The sequence below is a fragment of the Arachis duranensis genome, chromosome 6, assembly GCF_000817695.3.
Source record: "Arachis duranensis cultivar V14167 chromosome 6, aradu.V14167.gnm2.J7QH, whole genome shotgun sequence".
Classification (NCBI taxonomy): Eukaryota; Viridiplantae; Streptophyta; class Magnoliopsida; order Fabales; family Fabaceae; genus Arachis; species Arachis duranensis.
In genome coordinates, this window is record NC_029777.3 from 99,648,194 (window position 1) to 99,667,850 (window position 19,657).

General features: G+C 33.0%; 1 protein-coding gene across 1 annotated transcript; it reads right to left on the reverse strand.

Annotated features, from left to right (window-relative positions):
* Window positions 1-220: 220 nt before the first annotated feature.
* LOC107494965 (uncharacterized) lies at window positions 221-1,465 on the reverse strand. The gene is made up of 2 exons (XM_016116009.3): window positions 816-1,465; window positions 221-672 (listed from the first exon to the last, which is right to left on the reverse strand). The coding sequence occupies exons 1-2, from the start codon at window positions 987-989 to the stop codon at window positions 448-450; spliced, it is 399 nt and encodes a 132-aa protein (XP_015971495.1). The 5' UTR covers window positions 990-1,465; the 3' UTR covers window positions 221-447.
* Window positions 1,466-19,657: the final 18,192 nt, after the last annotated feature.

Consider the following 19,657-nt stretch of genomic DNA (forward strand, 5'->3'; position numbering starts at 1 on the left):
TTTCTTTATTTCATCATGCAGTAAGCACTATGGGAAAGTCTTGTATATCGAGGTTGCAGAAAATGGCTGCCTTCTTTTCCAACTATTCCTGAAGTGTAGAACTATTGAGTTTTTGTAATTTTGGTCAACTATTAAGTTTTGAAAATTTGAATGATTCATTGACACATGTATCAAGTAAAACATACTGAAACCCCTTTTGCAAAAGCTTCTTTGCTTTAATTTTTTTTCCTGGTATCTGTTGGCACTCATGATAATAGTGCAAAGCTTATGTCTCATACACGTAAATTGACCTTGATCAAATTAGATCAAACTATTTACAACACAAAACAGAGTTTCTATTACATAACTTGGAACATTAAATTATGAGTTTCTACTACAAGGTCTCAATTTAAAATCCTTCTGCAAAAGTCACCATTGGGATTCAACCTTCACCTCACTCAATTACTTTCATGTGACTAGCACAGTAGGAGCACCAGAAATTCTCAGGTAAGGTTCATTAGCTGGAATATCACCCATGGAATTTGCTAAAGTCAATGTTTGATTGAAGCCTGACCACTTTAGTTGCATGAATCTACTCTTCTTCCATGGACCAATGTGCAGTTTCTTCTCTTTCAATGACTTTTTGGCAGCTTCACACATAACTCTACGATGGCAATTAAGCATTCTGGCTTCCTGACATAAAGTTCCGGCAAACAAGATACAAGAAGGATGGCCTTAGAAAAAACCAAAATAAGAATCTCTATTTTCCAAACATCAAATAGAATTATATAAAAAATGAAACTTCATTAAAAAAAATTAAAAAAGGGGGCAGGTACCTGTTTGCGATCCCTGAACCTAGGAGCAGACTCATTGAAGTGTGGCCTTGTCCACTGCTTCCTCCACCACCCTTCTCTTCCCCTTTGCCACCGCAGCTGCAACTCCTCCTCCACCACCATCGCCTCCTCCTGATGCTGAAGAGGTTGCTGGGACTCCACTTGCCACCCCAGCATCCCATTGGCAAAAGGCTCAGTCGCAGAGGAGGATGAGCCTTCAACGGCGGGCACCTGCGGGAACTGATGAGGAACAGGATGATGATTATAAAAAGGAGCAACAACGGTGATGTCGTCATTCGTGACGGCAACGTTTTTTTATAGGAAAGCCTCAATGGTCATTTTCTCGAACAGGCGGTGATTAGATTGAGGTGAGTCTCTGTCACAGTGGGTTAGATTCATGTCTTTTCAAACATCATCGACGGTTTTGGGCGGAGGAGGAAGGGACGAAGAAGGATTTGAGGGATGAGAGGTGGTCCTTGTTGTGGTGAGGCACTGCGTCTGAAACAATTCAAAGGAATTTGAATGAAATTGAGAATTTGAGTTGAAACATATGAAGGTATCTGGTGAAGAAGAAGGTTGGGGAAGAAGTGGAGGATAATGGCCAGGAGGAAGAAGGCAACAACCAGTTAAAATTAGGGTTTAGTTCTCAAATTTTACATGGGGAGAATTTTAAAATATCAAAAGATTTGTATCTTTTGATGTAATTTTTAATAAATTTAAATAAATTAAATATAAATTATTAGATCTTTTATAAATCTAATTTAATGTTGTAAATTAAATGATGCATCAGATAAGTTTAAAAGACTTGAGATGATTTTAGACAGATCCGTCAAAAAACCATAAAGGCTCATTCATAATGGAAAAGCAACTAAAGTGGCTAAATTTTCGTATCAGTCTTAGAGTTTTGCAATTTTTATTATTTTAGTCTATTAAATTTAAAACATATTATATTAATCTTTGAAATTTGGTTTTAGATAGATTTTTAAATTATTTTTTGTATTAAATCAATAAATAAAATACTGAGTTAATTTTGATTTATCATGTTAGACATAATTAAATGACATTATTTGAAAAAATAAAAAAAATTAAAACGATTTAAATATCATATAAATTTATTTGTCTTTTTATTTTTATCTTGTCTATGTACTAAAATAAAATAACATCATTTAATTTGTGATAAAAATGATAATTCAAAACCAACTCAATACTTTATTTACTAATTCAGTATTAAATTTTAAATATCAGTATAATAAATTTTAAATTTTAAATACTAAAATAATAAAACTCATACATTAGAAAAATCACTTTAGAAATTTAATCCAACTAAAAGTATTATTTACCTATAAACTTGGATAAACAAAAGCTCCATAATTTTGAATCAAACTCCTCTAAAAAAAATTTGATAAAATAAAAAAACTAAAACTTATTCATGTTTAAATTAAGATAAAAAAAATTCGCACATAAAAGTTGTAAACTTAATACTTATTAATTTTTTATTTTGTCGGTTTACAAAATTTTTGACGAGTTTTTTTTCAGAATTTTTTATTATAAATATGTTGGTCCATGGTCCAAAAGCATAAATCTATGACATTGACATGGAGAAGCGAAGGCGCATAGTTATTATTCCAAGTGCAGCGTTCAGCCATTTTACAAAAAGACTTGTCAACTTCTCTAATGGCTTCTATGTCACTAGGGGTGTCCATGGATCGAATTCGATCTGCATATCCACGGTGTTTATCCGAATCCGATCCGAAAATTGCGGATATGGATCCGATCCGCAAGGCTTTCGCATTGGATCGGATCGGATCCACACACTAATCGGATCGAATTGCGGATTTTGTGTTGGTATCCGCATATTCGATCCGCATATCCGCGTATCCGCAAAATTAAAGAAATAAATAAATCAACTAATAATTATAATATATGTTGTATTATTTTAATTTATTATTTAAGAAAAGTATGTTTAATATTATTTTAAGAGTAAACATATTTAAAAGAATAGAAAAAATGAATTTTATTGATATTTTTTTAATAAAAAATAAGCCTTTAAAACTATTTTTGTGTTTTGCGGATATATTCGATATCCGATCCGATCCGATCCGCAAATGTGCGGATCGGATCCAACCTTAAAAGTTGCGGATATTGGATCCGATCCGATCCGATGATTTTAATGCGGATCGGATCGAATTTTTGGCCATATCCGATCCGATCCGATCCGCGGACACCCCTATATGTCACACTCCTTTTTCCCACAATTATTGGAAATAACGAGTCTCCTTCCGTCAACCATAAACTACACATTCTGTGCCCAGGGCAAGATAGAAACAGCGAATTATATAGAAATTTTCTTCAACTACGTTTCACTAGTGAAGTCATAGTGAATATTTTAAGGGTAAACTTTAATAAAAGTAGAAATTAGGAGAAGAATGCAAACTTTGAAGGATCTCAGAATCAAATTCTAGCTCTATTTGCTGTCCATTTGACGAGAAATTAGGAAAACAGAAAGGTCTAATATATTTTCTTATATTTGTATACACACTGTTTTTCGGCTATTTTCTTAACTTGGTTCATGTTACAAGTTGCTATGATTCTTCGCCTAATTACTTGGAAATGGTAACTTTGATGAAACTTCTCTAAATTAAATTAATTCTTAAGACTTGTTCTTCAAAGTTTATCAATTATAAGAACTTTGGTTTTCATTTTCTTGCATTTGGAAATCCTTAATTAAGAACATTAAAACATATAGGACCCTAAGAAGTACCAGTTTCTTATTCAAGTTTAGCAGATAAAAATTAAAACATAATCTCTTCTAAATATTATTTATTCAAATAGTAAAATTCGAACTATATATTATCTCCTTTATTGTTGCTTGGTGTATTCTTTAGGGATCTCAGAAACTCTATTCAAAATTAAAGATTAAGTCTATATCTCTCTTAGCTAAGACCTCGAAAACAACTTTAAAACTAAATCTAAGTTTTCTACTAAAATCTGAGTCTCTGGACTAATTTCTTTCGCTGCTCACAGGATACAAGTCTCAATCCTAAGACCTGATAAGTTTTTAAAGTTTTTTTTAATTTAAAAAATATATCTAAATATGATTCAAACCATTGATATTCTATCATGCTATCACCAAGAACATAACTCATATTTAGTTTCATCAATTTTGGCAAGTTGGGGTCCTAGGATCTTTTGACGAACCTGCTAAACAATTTTGATTTAAAACGCTACTTCAGTCCCGAACTTTGATCACACTTCTAAGAGTTCAAAATCACCAACCAAATCATTAAAGCTTTAAGATTATAATTTCTAATTGTACACGAAATCGCTGATAGGAGTTGTGAGATGGATCTAAGATTCATCAGTCGAGACAGTGACGAGATTGGATTTTTGGAGTGGCCGAAGTAATACTTGCAAAGATACTTCGACACTCAAGTCAAAATAGATCTAAAAAGTACCTGGCTCGGATGAATTTCTGAGTTAGGATTTTGTCCCCAATGTGATGGCCACAGCATTTTTTGTGAATTTCACAAAGTATGTAATTCATGTCGTCTGACTCTACGCATTTGAGGAGGGACTGGGACAACCCTCGATCTGTATAGTTGCCCTACTACTGTGGTATACTTCGCGACCTCCCATTTTATACGCACTACAGGATTCAAGTTGATTTATGGTGGATTTTTTTCTGGTTTGTGGGGGTTTGAAACCCCCACCAAAAAATTGGTGGGAGTTTTCTAACCCTTCCAAATTTGAGGTACCACGAACTTATTTGTGGCGGTTTTACAGAACCCCAAGACATAATTTAGTGGCGGTTATTTATCTGCTTTGTGGAGGTTTTGATTTGATTTTTTTTTGCAATTTTTTAAAATTTCTGTGGCGATTTAAAATCCTTACAAAAACTAAATTTAAAAAAAAATTGCATCAAACTAAACGGTTACAAACAATTTAAAATTGAAACTAAACATATTTAAAAGTTATAAACTACTATTATTGATTGAAAAAATTACATCAATCAAACTAAAGATTATTTAACTTTAAAAAATTAGTAATTAGTATGAAATGAACAAAAATTTAAACAAATTACATTAATCAAATTGGTATGAAATGACAGCTTAGATCAATTAAATTTACATATTTAAATCAAAATTTTCACTATTTAATGAAAACAATGGCAGAAAACATATACCAAGCTGAAGATGAAACAATGATTGGCAAACAATTTTTTTCAAATTCATTTTCAGTAACCGCATCCTGTCACAGAAAAGCAAATATAATAAAGAATAATTATAGGCAATGCCATATTTTGAAAAAGTGACAATGCAAAACAAGTTGCATATGGTAAAGTGGTAAAATATATAAATTTGCAGCAGCTTGTGTTAAATTACTTTTACTAATTTCTTTAAGCTCTTATTTTCATTTTAAATGTTGTGCAGAATATTCATCCTATAATTAATGCTGCAGCAATGAAGTGTAAAAAATGGGTTAAAAATTAAAGGACTTTGATATATTTCTCATTACTCTAAATTTTAGGGATGGTAGAATCAAAATGAAAAGAAGTCATCCTTTCTGCAGACAACACAAGCTTAGAATATTTAGTTGATGATTCAGACGAGTGCATAAATTGGTAACTTATAGTTTAACAAATGATCTTTTCCACACCTAGTAAAAAGGAACAGTGGCATAAAATCAGTATTATGACAACAAATCTAAAATTTTCATGCTACATTTGCTTCAAATAAAAATGGGGAGAAAAGGTTAAAAAGAATGCATACTTTCGATTGTTACGGCTTGATCTTGATGTAGAAAATCTTCAGATCAGGACATTTCAAACTAACTCCGTTGAGAATTGATAATAAAAAAAATCACATCTACACATGAAATTTAGTACTTATATCAACCAAGTAAAAAATATCCATAATGTTTGAAAAGCCAAAGCATCTAGTGTGTTGCGACAATCGCCATACTATTGTCGCTGAACAAATTCAATCAAGAAAAGGAGAATAGCAAAACAATTAAACGAAAAAGGTGGAGAAAAATTCATAAAGAGATCTGAAGCCAGAGCTCTTGACATAAAATTTGGAATCCTATGAAAGCCCCAAGAATTTAGAAGCCATATCTTCAGCTCTTGACATACTATTTTCTTAAATCACCTTCTTCTTTCCGGTAGAAATAACAAAAATGAGGGGATAATTTGTTTTTTCCAATCAAGGATTAATCATTCACATAAGTAGATAAAATATAATAACAGTTAAAATTTGTTATAATACAAATATATTGCCTTTAGAAAAATAGGAGACAAATTCTTACTATAAATCAAACCAAAATAATCAGTTCAACCAAAAGCAAGATAATATTACAAACCAAAAGAAAAAAAAACCTTTAACGTGTACTATCAACTTAAATATTAATAAGATTTATATAATCACTAACAACTAAACCACCATTATCACTAGTGCCAATCCATTGCCACCATCAATCACAGTAACTATAACATAGTTGGCATGCCAAAAGTAAAATTAGTGTCATTGGAATAAGAATTTTGCTAGTTCAAGATATCTAAAAATGGAATAATATGATGGAATATAATAATGATCCATAATTGAACTTTTGCTATTGTACAAATATCTAGGAATGTCTTAATGGCTTTTCATAACATTTTAAAGCCGGATCCAGCATTGATAATAAAGAGCTTATGAAGAGTCTGCAAGGTCATCTATTTAGCGAACTGTTTTATAATCAGTAAGTTCAATCTTCCATTTAAAAAGGAATTATTAGAGAGACATACATATATACCTCAGAATAGTAACTACTATCGATCTTCTAAATTTCCATAAAAGGTACCTTACTAGCTTTATAATTTGGAATCATTGAAATGATAGAAGCAAGTGAGAAAGTATTCGTATGAAGCTGAACTAAACACAAACTGGAGTTAATAGAGAACTCAAATTCAATACACCTCCCTCACAAACACAGAGATTGTCTAAACAAATTCTGAACGGAAGCGAGTGAAAAAATTTAAGTCCCGAACTAAACAAAAAAAATTAGGAAGAAATTCTCACTGCAATGAGTTGGAACGACATGAGAATCAGTTCCATGAGATCTAATAGCTTCGAACGCAGTTTCAATTGAAGCTTCCAGAGACTCCCGCTCTCTCACCTTCCAGATCTCCTCAGCTAGTGCAATCGCATCCGTGCTGAAACCTCGCTCTGAGTGCTTCAAGCCACTAGAGCAAAAGTAGAACCAGTGGAAGAATCCGTCGTAGAAGATGACGCATAAGCAGAAGATCTAAGCATTACCTCAACGATCTAAATAAAATTATCACTGAAATACTATCCCGAGAGCTCCACGAATTGAGAGGCTCCACGATCACCTCATCCTCCATTCATAACTCCACCAGTGACGTGTTGACGAAGGAGACAATGACAATGACAACAACAACGGCACAGACATGAATGGCGGTGGCGGTGGCAATGACATTGAAATTCTAAGGTTTCAGAGAGATCCTACTCTCTCTCGAAGCCCCGTTATGATTTTTTTGTATGGACTGAGTGAATATTTGTTTGGGTTTGATTATTTTATAATTGATTGGATTAGGAGTATTATAACTGTGGGAGTTCTTGTTAATTATTTAGGGAGTTTTATAATTTGTGACAAATAAAATATATTACGGAAGTTTTTAATAACTCCCATTAAAAAATTACCACAAACAAATAAAAATTTTGTAGTGACGCTTTGCCTCCTTTGGGTCTTCAGGTAGGTTTCAGCCGTTGAGGTACCGGAGGATTAGGAAGGTCCAGGAGTGATGATTCGTCACGGGGAGGTTTACCGAAGCTGAGGTCACAACGAATGGTGTCCTGACGACTTCTTGGATTAGTGATCGGTTCCCAGAGACTGATTTGGTACTTGCTAGCTTAGAGAGCAAATCAGCTCTCATGTTTCATTCTTGGAGAATGTGTCGAACGGTCACTTTATCGAATCTGGCCGTTAGCTCTTTGACCTTGGATAGGTACTGTTGTAACAGAGGGTCCCGTGTTTGGTAGTCCCCATTTATTTGAAAGCTGACCACCTGAGAGTTGCTGCAGACTTCTAGTGTTCTTGCGCCGACCTCTTTGGCCAACGTTAGTTCGGCTAAGAAGGCTTCATATTCTGCTTGATTATTGGAGATTGAAAACTTGTATTGAATGGATTGTTCAATAACGATCACGTTCGTCATTTTCCATGTCGTTTTTTGGGTGACCTTTCATTCTTGATTTCTCGTTGTGATCAGCTCCTAGAGGTCGCCTGGCTTGTGTGTTCTGGCTAGTATCGCTTTTTGGTCACGTCCCAGTCCTCAAGGTTTTGTACTCTTTGATAGAGCTCTTGGATTATCTTCATTGCTTTCTCTCCTAGTCCATCAGGCGTTTGGGATTGAGATGGCGCTCATCTTCTTTTGGCCGCTGCCTATCGGGAGTTGGCTGGAGTGAACGACGCTGGTTATCCTCCCGAGGGTCGGAGGGACACTGCTCCATGGTTCGACGTTGGGTTATTTGGGTCAGATCCATGGTGGTGGCTTGAGGAGTGTTCTTCGAAAATCTCCTTCATTCCGCCAAGACCTAGCGAATCCCCACAGACAGCGTCAATGTACATGAAATCGCTAGTACGGATTGTGAGATGGATTGGAGATTCACCGGTCGAGCCAGTGACGAGATTGGATTTTTGGAGCGGCGGGATATGCATCTAAGAGGTATAGGTGAGGGTTACGGATATGTATCGTACATAAAGGAGCTCTTGACCCCTTTTATATAGTATGAGATAATTATCTTATCTTATCTTATTAGTTAAAATAAAAAAAAGTATTAAAATTTAAATAATGATTAGAAATTTATAGTTAGTGGACCGATTTGAGTCCAGTAACGAAATTGTGATTGTTTCGACGGAGGATTCGAAAACTGAGTACAGAACACTAATCCTTAGTTGATTTAGATGGTGGTTCTCAGACTGAAATTGATATAAATGCGAAGATAATAAAATTTTGATAAAATTGACACTCTCGACTAAGCACAAAATAGCCTAATTTATCCTTAATAATCATATTATATGAATAAAAGTAAAAAATAAAAAGAAAAAAGAAAAAGACAATGATTGTTTTTTCCTCCATGCAGAATCTAATTATGTTAATGAAAAAATTATTTAATAATATATTTATCCTATTACGATATTATTTATATAAATATTCTATTTTTAGTACGAGTAAGTTAGAGTAGTAATTGCATATTTATTAAATAGCATCTAAATGGCATTAAAAATTGTGTTTAATTTTAAGAATAAGATAAAATAAGTTACTAAGAATAAGATAGATATAATAGAGTGGTAATAAATTGAAATAAATTATGAAAATTTAATTTATTTTTATTGGGCTATAAATTCTTGATATCCTGGCAAAGAAAAGTGATAATTATTAAATTCTAAATAATATCAACTAATAATTTATTCAAAAAAAATAGCAACAATAATAATATAATAATAAAAATATAATTATAAAAAATAATAAAAATTATTAAAAAAATAAAAAATAAGTTGTGTTTCTTGTTAATGTTTCTTATATTTTTGTTAGGATAGACACAAAATACACTAATTCAGTGTTTTTATTCATATCTCATTTACTAAACACAATTTTGTGTCTTTATATTTCTGTTTTAGTATTCTGTAAATAAATATAACCAAAGATATGGATTTATTTTTTTGAATAAATTATAAGTTAAGGATTAATTCGTTATGAATTTAAACTCTATTTAAAAAATTATAATTAATCAATGAATTATTATATATAAAATAAAATTTAAATTCTTAATATTTATTTAAACTTAGGAGGGAGTTAATCCAAATTGATTTCAAAGGGAGTGATTTAATAACAAAGAATAAGTTGCAGAAGCATACTGATAGTTATAACAAAACTAATAAATCGCAGTGAGAATTTGTTTCTATAATTTTATACACATCGAGCTTTAAATTTATGCAATTTTTTTTAAAGAAAAATTGCATAAGTTTGTTAATAAATCGCACCGACTTGGGTAAATACTAGTATATATAATAACTAAAATTTTGATTTAATTTTTAAAATATTCGGATATTACGATTTTAAATGAGTCAATTAAATTTATAAAACTTTTATTAAATTTAACGATTTTACGATTTAAATTTTGTTAAGATTTTATTACGTTTTATATATTTAATTTATTTTTTTAATTTTACGTAAAATCTCAATTTTTTATATTTTATTAGTACATCTATTAAATTTCTTAAATACTGGCAGGATTTATTAAAGATTTAAAATATATTAAATCAATTCTTCTTAATATGATTTAGATGTTATTTAATAAAAGTGCAGATCTTAGCGTGATTTACTAATAATAAAATTAGGATATTTATGTAAATAATGTTGTAAATTATAATAGGACAAGTATATTATTAATTATTTTTTTTCAAATTTAAATAAGTAAAAAATTCTATATTTTATTATATATTTTTTTTTATTATTTTGATGACTAATCACCTTATCAAACACTTATGTGAAATAATGTATATAAATGTATAAAATATATAACAGGGTAAATCATAAAAAGAAAATACATTCGAATAGTTTTATCGCGAATAAAAATGTATTTGAATTTTGGTATTGAAAAAAATATTTTTAAATAATTTTAAAATATAATAAAAATATCTAACATTAAATATGTATTCTCAAAATAATATTTTAAAGATTAAATTTTGATATAGTTTTTCGGAAGCATAATTAAAAAAGAAAAAGTATAACGTACAGATATTAATATACATCTATTTTAATCACAAAAATAATGACACGTCATTTTTTTTTAGTGCAATGAGAAATAAATTCACAAAATATTAAGTAACTTAAAGCTTCACATAAGCCAATTATCATTGCTAGCTTATAGAGTTGCATACATAATAATAATCATTTTTTTTCGTTTTTTTTTTGTGTCGAAAGAGTAGAATCATAATAGCTAAATAACATTAAATACTACTTGAGAGCTAATAAAAAATATTAAATTTGTTGTACCCAAAATCAAGTGTATATTAATAACTTAATATTGGCTTGTTCACAATTGTCGTGCTATTTGTTGTATTAATTTTTTTTGCTTTGATATAACTTAAATAATTGTTTTGAAGATAATTTGAAGATTATTTTTGAGGAAAGAAAAAAAATTTGTTTTCTCTCATCAGGATTTAACAAAAAAAATTAGTTTTTTTATCTTCATAAAGTAAATAAATTCAAATATTCAATTTTAATTTGAACATCTTAAATAATTTTAATTTTTTTATTTAGATATGCATAGCACACTTTTGTCATATATTTAACAAATATTAAATTTATATTCTCGTAAGAAAAATAAATACAAAAAAGTATGAGTTTTTATGCAAATAGTGATAATAAAAAAAATTAAAACTATAATTTATATCTAGAGATAAAAATACAAAAATTAATATTTTAATTTTTAACTGGTATTTAAATGTATAATTTTATTTGACACAAAATTATTGATTAAATATTTATTATGAAAATAATAATTTTTTTTGGAATAATTTGGCTTCATTTTGTAATAATCAATCATATTTATATTTTTTAATAGTTGAATTGCTCTTTTAGTATTAATCAATATTAAAAATGGTAAATATTTTTTGGTTAAAATTTATAGTTAATAGTGCATTGTAAATGATAATTTTTATAAAATAGTGTTACAAAATGTTATTTTATCAAGTATTTTAAACTAAACAATTATTCAAATAACTAAAAAATTTAAGAATATTAGATATTATTATTGCGTCAAGTATTTTTAAACTAAACTTAATCACTAATAGAATAAGTACAAAAATTCAATAATTTTGTTTATGAACTACACATAAAAATCCGAGATTTAACTTCAAAATATTATCAAAGGTATGAATTTCTAAAAGATGTGTTTAGTAATTAAAAGAATTCAAAAATATTATAAAAATGTGTTGTTTAAAAAATATTCTAATTAAATATTTATCATTTTAATTCTAATATTTTATTCTTTATTTTGTAAAATCTCTTTTAGTTTTGTAAGAGAATTTTTTTAGTTATTTTAAAAATATTTTAATTTATGATTCTTTTGACTAAAATAATCGATATGGTATTTTAGTATTTTAAAACTTCAATTCAAATTTTTAATTTATAATTCAATAAAAAATCACGATATTTTTATCTTTTTAAATTAAAATTTAATTTTAATGCACTGATAATGTAAAATATTTTATATAATCGTTCATATATTCTTTTTTTCAATGACTATTCATACTATTAAAGTTATTAAAGTAAAACGTAGTTATTTTTTCTAACATGTTGCTATATAATTAGATGCATGCATAAAACTATTTTACAGTGACAGTATGATGGAAGGAAAGAGAAATGGGGCAGCTGGCATAACAACTCAACTAGCAATATGGAAGCAACAAATTTTCCGAAAATGACAACAAATACATAGGAAGAAAGGCACCAAGGGGATGGCATGGAAGTTGTGAGCTCTGACCCTCTCACCCTCTGAAATTATCCTTCTCTGTTAATTCTCACTATTGGCCATTTTGACTAATATCCCTTCCTTCTCTGCTGCAAGAAGCTCTCCCTTCCTCAACTCTACTTCTCAATTCTGTTATCTGTTAGGTGAATTGGTTCATTTTTTTCCTAGTTGTTGAACCTTTGTACTACCCTCGTACTCCCTTCATTCAAATTAAGTGTCGAATTGCCTGCATAGTTATATCAACTGGTCCTTTCATTTTGCTTTCATTTTCATGGCCGACAATACTCTGATGCAAACAATGCAACCCGCTATCAACAAACTCTCTGAATGCTCCGAGGTCCATCAGGAGCAACTTGCTGCCATCAATCAATCCCTGGCTTTACTTCAGGCTCATGCCGCTCAACGTGCTGAGGGGTCGGTGTCAGCAAATCAACCCCACTCGATCTTTGCACCCCACGACACGTGAAGCTTGAGTTTTTCCGTTTCTCCGGTGGCGATGATGTGCTCCAGTGGATCTATCGTTTCTTCAAGATCCACGACATCCTGTAGGACCAGAAGGTTGACCTCGCCGCCGTGAGCCTGGAAGGTAAGGCTCTGTCCTGGTTTCAATTGCTCAAAAGAACAAGCCCAATCCAAGATTGGTTTACCTTATCCACCGCGATGCAGATCCAATTCGGCCCATCCCAGTTCGACAATCCCCGCGAGGATTTGCTGAAGTTGAAACAATCTTCCACCTTCACCACATACTTCGACACCTTCACCGATCTGGCCGCAAGGGCATACAGTATGGATGATGCTCTTCTTCTTGACTGCTTTGTTGGTGGGTTACACCCAGATCTAAAACGCGAAGTCAAATCGCGTTCACCGAATTCATTGCTACAGGCGGTCGCCCTGGCCAAGTTATTCGACGAGAAGTTCTTTCCAACCTCATCCAGATCTCGAACCCCAACCATGCCTTTCCTGTCCCACCCCCAAAACGCCCCCTTTTCACTTCGGCAAGCAAAACCCACGCGGACACCCCAACCCCAACCCCACGCACGCCTTCAGCACCCCCGCTCCTCCCAACCCCGCCCAAATCAAACCCCCTCTGTAAACTCTCCCTCGCTGAGATTCAATTTCGCCGTGACAAGGGTTTGTGCTTTACTTGCGACGAACAATTCTCCCCCTCCCACAAATGCTGTTCCAAACACTACTTCATCATCCAGTCAGTGGAGGAACTCCCACCGGACCAAGACTCGCCGGAGGAGCCCCTTAGCCCACCCATTTCCACCCCTGATCAGGATTCCACCACTGAGGAACCTCACCACTTATCCTTTAATGCTCTGTCAGGAGTACCCTCTAGGAAGTCGATTCAGTTCACGGGCTCTATTGCAGGGAAACAACTTCGGATTCTCATGGATGGCGGCAGTTTTGACAACTTCATCCACCCTGACCTCTCAACTATGCTTGCTCTCCCCATCTTTCCAGCCCCAAAATTTGCAGTGGAGGTCGGCAACGGCGCCTTACTACACTGTGAAGGTGAAGTACGCAATGTTTCAGTCACCATCCAGGGTCATACTCTCTCTATTTCAACCTTTGTGCTGCCAATTGCTTCAAAGGAGTTGGTTTTGGGTGACAGTTGGTTAGAGACACTGGATATTCACTTGGTCAACTATAAAGATAAATTCATCACATTCTTGGTTGGGGATCGATTGGTCACTCTGCAAGGCGAGAAGTGGCAAGGTCCAACCCAGGCTCACTTTAGCCAATTCCGGTGTCTCCTCTCGATGTCTGCTATTGCTGAATTATACACTCTTCAAGCCCAGCCACCCGAGACCCCTGTTCTGGCCCCCATTGGATTTTCCCTCCACCATGCCGCCTGAACTGGCCTCACTTCTAACCGACTTCGCTATAGTGTTTTAGATCCCGCACGGCCTCCCGCCACCGCATACCTATGACCATAGTATCACCCTATTTCCCAACTCCTCCCCGGTGAAGGTGTGCCCATACCAGTATCCACATAGCCAAAAAGCCGAGATTGAACGTATTGTGGCTGAGTTGGTGTCGGAAGGCGTGGTGCAGCCCAACACCAGCCCTTTTTCGTCCCCAATCTTGTTAGTTAAGAAGAAAGACGGGACATGACATTTTTGTATGGACTATCGGGCTCTCAACGCTGTGACCGTAAAAGACTCTTTTCCCATGCCAACCGTCGACGAGCTCTTTGGAGCGCAATTCTTCTCCAAATTGGACCTCCGATCAGGCTATCACCAAATCAGGGTCCGTGAAGATGATCGTCATAAGACTGCCTTCCGGACACACCAGGGATTATACGAATGGCTGGTAATGCCATACGGGTTATCTAATGCACCAGCGACCTTCCAAAACCTCATGAATTCCATTTTTGCGGTGGTCCTAAGGAAGTTTGTGCTAGTCTTCTTCGATGATATACTCGCCTATAGTCTTGATTGGGATTCTCATTTGCAACACTTGAAGCATGTCTTGTCCATTCTTCAGGAGAACACCCTCTTCGCTAAGTTGTCAAAATGTTCCTTTGGGCAGCAGAGCATTGATTACTTGGGACATGTAGTATCCAGACATGGTGTCCACGTGGATGGTTCAAAGGTCACAGCTATCAGGGAGTTGCCTGTGCTGACCTCGGTGAAGCAACTTCGTGCATTCTTGGACCTTGCTAGTTACTATAGAAAGTTCATCCGCCAGTTTGCTACCTTGGCTGCGGCACTCACAGACTTACTGAAGAAGGACGCCTTCACTTGGTCTATGGCCACCAACGATGCCTTCATCAACCTTAAATATGCACTTACAACAGCGCCGGTGCTGGTCCTACCGAATTTCTCGAAACCCTTTGTGCTGGAAACTGATGCTTCGGGGACCGGAATTGGTGCAATCCTCAGCCAAGACAACCACCCTATTGTATTTTTCTCCCAAAAACTCCCTACCTCCAACCAAAACTGGTTAGCTTACGCTCGGAAGATGCATGCCATCATTTCGGCTGTGGCCAAGTTCCGCCACTACCTTCTCGGCAATAGGTTTATTATCTGAACAGATCATAAAAGCTTGCAGGAGCTGCAACAACAGACCATTCAAGCCCCAGAGCAACAACGGTAGATGTCGAAGCTGTTGGGCTATAATTTTTCAATTGAATATAAGAAAGCGTCCGAGAATCAGGGAGCAGATGGCTTATCCCACGCCTTTATGTCTCTGACTACTATGGAGAGTGAGCTGATGGCTCAAATCCAACAGGGCCTCAAGGATTTCGATCCCAAATCGAAATTATCTGAGTCAGCGGCATCCTCAGACCGGTTGCACAACATGCAAGGGCTCTGGTATTGGGACAATCGCATTATCATCCTAGCCGAGTCTCCATTGGTGAAACACATTTTGCGGCACTTCCACGATTCACCGTTAGGTGGACATGCGGGTATTCAGAAAACCTTGGCTAGAATTGCAAGTCAATTCTTTTGGAAACACATGGCCACTTCTATCAAGGAATACATCTCATCTTGTGCCATTTGCCAACAGACAAAGTACTCCACCCGTCCACCCCCCAGGCCGCTTAGTGCCACTCCCCATTCCTTCCCATGTGTGGCAATATATCTCCATGGACTTTATTACCGATCTTCCCTCTTCTCATGGCTTTGCGACAATCATGGTGGTGGTCGATCGTCTCTCTAAATTTTCTCATTTCATTCCCCTCCCATCAGACTTCTCAGCTTCTAAGGTCGCTGATGCTTTCATCAAGCACATCATTAGCATCCATGGGGTTCCCCAGTCCATCGTCTCCGACCGAGACAAGGTATTTACTTGCAAATTCTGGGAACACTTGTGCAATGCACAGGGCATCAAGTTAGCTCGAAGCTCAACCTAGCATCCGCAAACTGATGGCCAGATCGAGGTCCTCAATAGATGTCTCGAGATGTATTTACACTGCTATACTCAGCAGAACCCGAAGGCTTGGTGTAATTTACTGCCTTGGGCGGCATTTAGTTATAATACCGCAATCCACTCAACTACAGGTATATCTCCATACAAGGCCCTATTCGGGAGAGATCCCCCTCCTCTTATTCGTTACAATGTTGAGGCCACGGACCCACCAGTGGTACAAGAACTCCTCCAGCAGCGTGACCATATACTAATAACCCTTCGGAGCCATTTACAACTAACACAAGCTCGCATGAAACTGAACGCTGAGAAGAAGCGCAGCGAATTAGAGTTTCAAGCCGGTGATTTGGTGTATGTGAAGCTCCAACCATATCAACATCAATCGGTGGCGTTGCGCAGGAATAAAAAACTTAGCATGCGCTATTTTGGCCCATTTCCAGTGATCGCAAAAATTGGTAAAGTTGCATACAAGTTGCAGCTCCCAGCAACTGCTAAAATCTACCCAGTCTTCTACGTGTCATTGCTTAAGAAGTGTACCGGCAGACCCCAGAATCCAGCATCCCTTCACCGTTGTTGCTGGATGGCCAGAGCCTTGAATTGCAGCCTCAACTGGTCTTAGGTCACCGTATGGTCAAGAAGGATAACCGCTGGCATGAAGAGGTATTGATCAAGTGGAAAGCTTTGCCTGTGGAGGATGCTACTTGGAAAGTTTATGAAGATATGAAGCAGCTACACCCCAACTTCGACCTTGAGGACAAGGTCAATTTGAACGGGACTGTTGATAGAAGGAAAGAGAAATGGGGCAGCTGGCATTACAACTCAACTAGCAATATGGAAGCAACAAACTTTTCGGAAATGACAACAAATCTATAGGAAGAAAGGCACCAAGAGAATGGCATGGAAGTTGTAAGCTCTGACCCTCTCACCCTCTGAAATTGCCATTCTCTGTTAATTCTCACTATTAGCCATTTTGACTAATATCCCCTTTTTCTCTGCTGCAGGAAGCTCTCCCTTCCTCAACTCTACTTCTCAATTCTGTTATTTATTAGGTGAATTGGTTCATTTTTTTTCTAGTTGTTGAACCTTTGTACTACTCTCATACTCCCTTCGTACTCCCTTTATTCAAATTAAGTGTCAAATTGCCTGCATAGTTATATCACAGTATTAAAATAAAATTATTTAAATTCATGCTAAATGACATTTTAGTCTCTTAGAACAAACTCTATCTTTATTTTAGTATTCTTAAAAGTTGGATTATAATTTCTAATATAATTAGATAACCTTAATTTTAAAGGGTTAATTTTAATGTTTGTAAGATTAATCTTAAAATATTATTTTAATTCTTTTAGAAATAAATAAAATATTATTTTAATATTTTTAATATTAAATTTAAATTCACAATTGCTAATACAATCAATCAACCTCAGTTAATCATATAAGAATAATTTAATATTTTTTAAATTAATGCTTAAAAGGATATTTAGTCCTTTAAGAATAAACTAAAATGTATTTTAGTTTTTTTAAAATCAATCTTCAAAAATTGTTTTGTTCTTTAAAGTATTAATTATAAAAGTATTTTAATCTTTTTAAAAATTAAAATTTAAAATTTTTATAGGTATATTTTTTAAATTAAGTTTGTTGTGTAAAATTAAAAAATATTAGTGATTTTAATTTTTTTTTGTATAAAAATTGTATAAATGATATATTAATAAAAATGACATTGTTGATTGTTATTATCAATCTTATTTATTTGTTATTAGTTATTCTAAAATGTTAAAATTTACATCTTTGATATTATATATACGTGAGTAGTTGACATAAATATTTTCATCTGTTATATTTACTTTAGATAAAATATTGTGTCATCTTTTTTGTTATCTATTAGAAAATAGATAATGAGTTTATGTGAATTATAATGGCTAATTTAAATTAATTACCAGGTGTTGTTATATATGTGATTAAAATAAAATATCTGTATATATATATACAGATTTATATTTATACCGTAGTATTGTCTTTAAAAAAATAAAATATTTTTATTTTTAAAATTTAATAATTTTTTATTATAAAAATATAAAGATCAAATTTTTATTTAATTTTGTGTGTATATTTTTTAAATAATTATTTAATTATTTTTATAAAATTTTGAATTAAATACATAATAAATTTATCAAATAAAAAATTTGTTTGTCCTTTACAAAACAAAAAAATAATATTAATTTTTTGTATTTTTGCCAGCAATACATGTGTTAGTTGAAATTTGGTATTCATCTAGCATTTTTTTTATGTCAAATATATTAGATGACAAAATCAATCTAGCTTGTTTTACGTGGCCTGTGAATATTTAAGATCAAAACAGCTCAGGTGCGTCCTGCGTTACGTCATTGCGCAACTGCCTCTTCGAAAGTTAATTTCTTCATTTTAAAATAAAATAAACAATGAAAGAATAAAGAGAAGACTCCATAATGTTTCCTGATGGCTGATGCTCATTCCGCATCTGCATTATATTCAATGAACGGTATCCCCACGTACAAAAGATATTTAGAGGAAAAGAAGGTTTTGCTAACTTAATTAAAAAAAAGTGAACTTTATATTATTATGGCGGCTAAAGCATTGTTTTTGTTTTTAATATTTGGGATAAATTTTATTTTAATTTTAGTTTAATTATTTTGTTAGTTTTTATAATTTTATAAAATTTTAAGTTAGATTTTTGTATTTTTTTTAATTGAGTTCTTGCACTATTTTTTTTAATTGGGTTCTTATATTTTTTTAATTGGGTTTTTGTACTAATTTTTTTTAATTGGATCCTTATAAAAAAGCCAATTACTGTTAAGAGGGACCTAATTAAAAAAATTGGTACAGAAACCTAATTAAAAAAAAGTATAGAGATCTAATTAAAAATTTTACAAAATTATAGAAATCAACAGAATAATTAAACCTTTAATTTTTAATATTTTAAATAGTTTTATTTTTATCTCAAAATATTTAAAATAATATCAATATTATCTCACAGTAACACTTAACGAAATTAATATACTGTTAATAATATTTTTGTGAAAGTTACGTTTATTCAATATTTTTTTCTATTTTTATTCTCTCAATAAGTTTAAATTCTATTTTTTTTATTTTTTTATTTTTTTTTAAATTCCTCTTGAAAAATTAATAGCGTAAAAAGGAGAAGAAAAAAAATAAAAGAATAAAGTTGGAACTTATTGAAAGAATAAAAGTAAAAAAAAATTGAATAAATTTAGTCTTAACAAAAATATTATTTTAAATATTTTGGAATAAAAATAAAATCATTAAAACATTATCAACCAAAATAAAATTCACTTTAAAAGGTTGGGACTAGTACAGAACTTTACCCTATTATTGAAAAGTATGCTTAGAATTTATACTAGTTAGCAAACTCCTAATTGAAACTCATTTCACAAC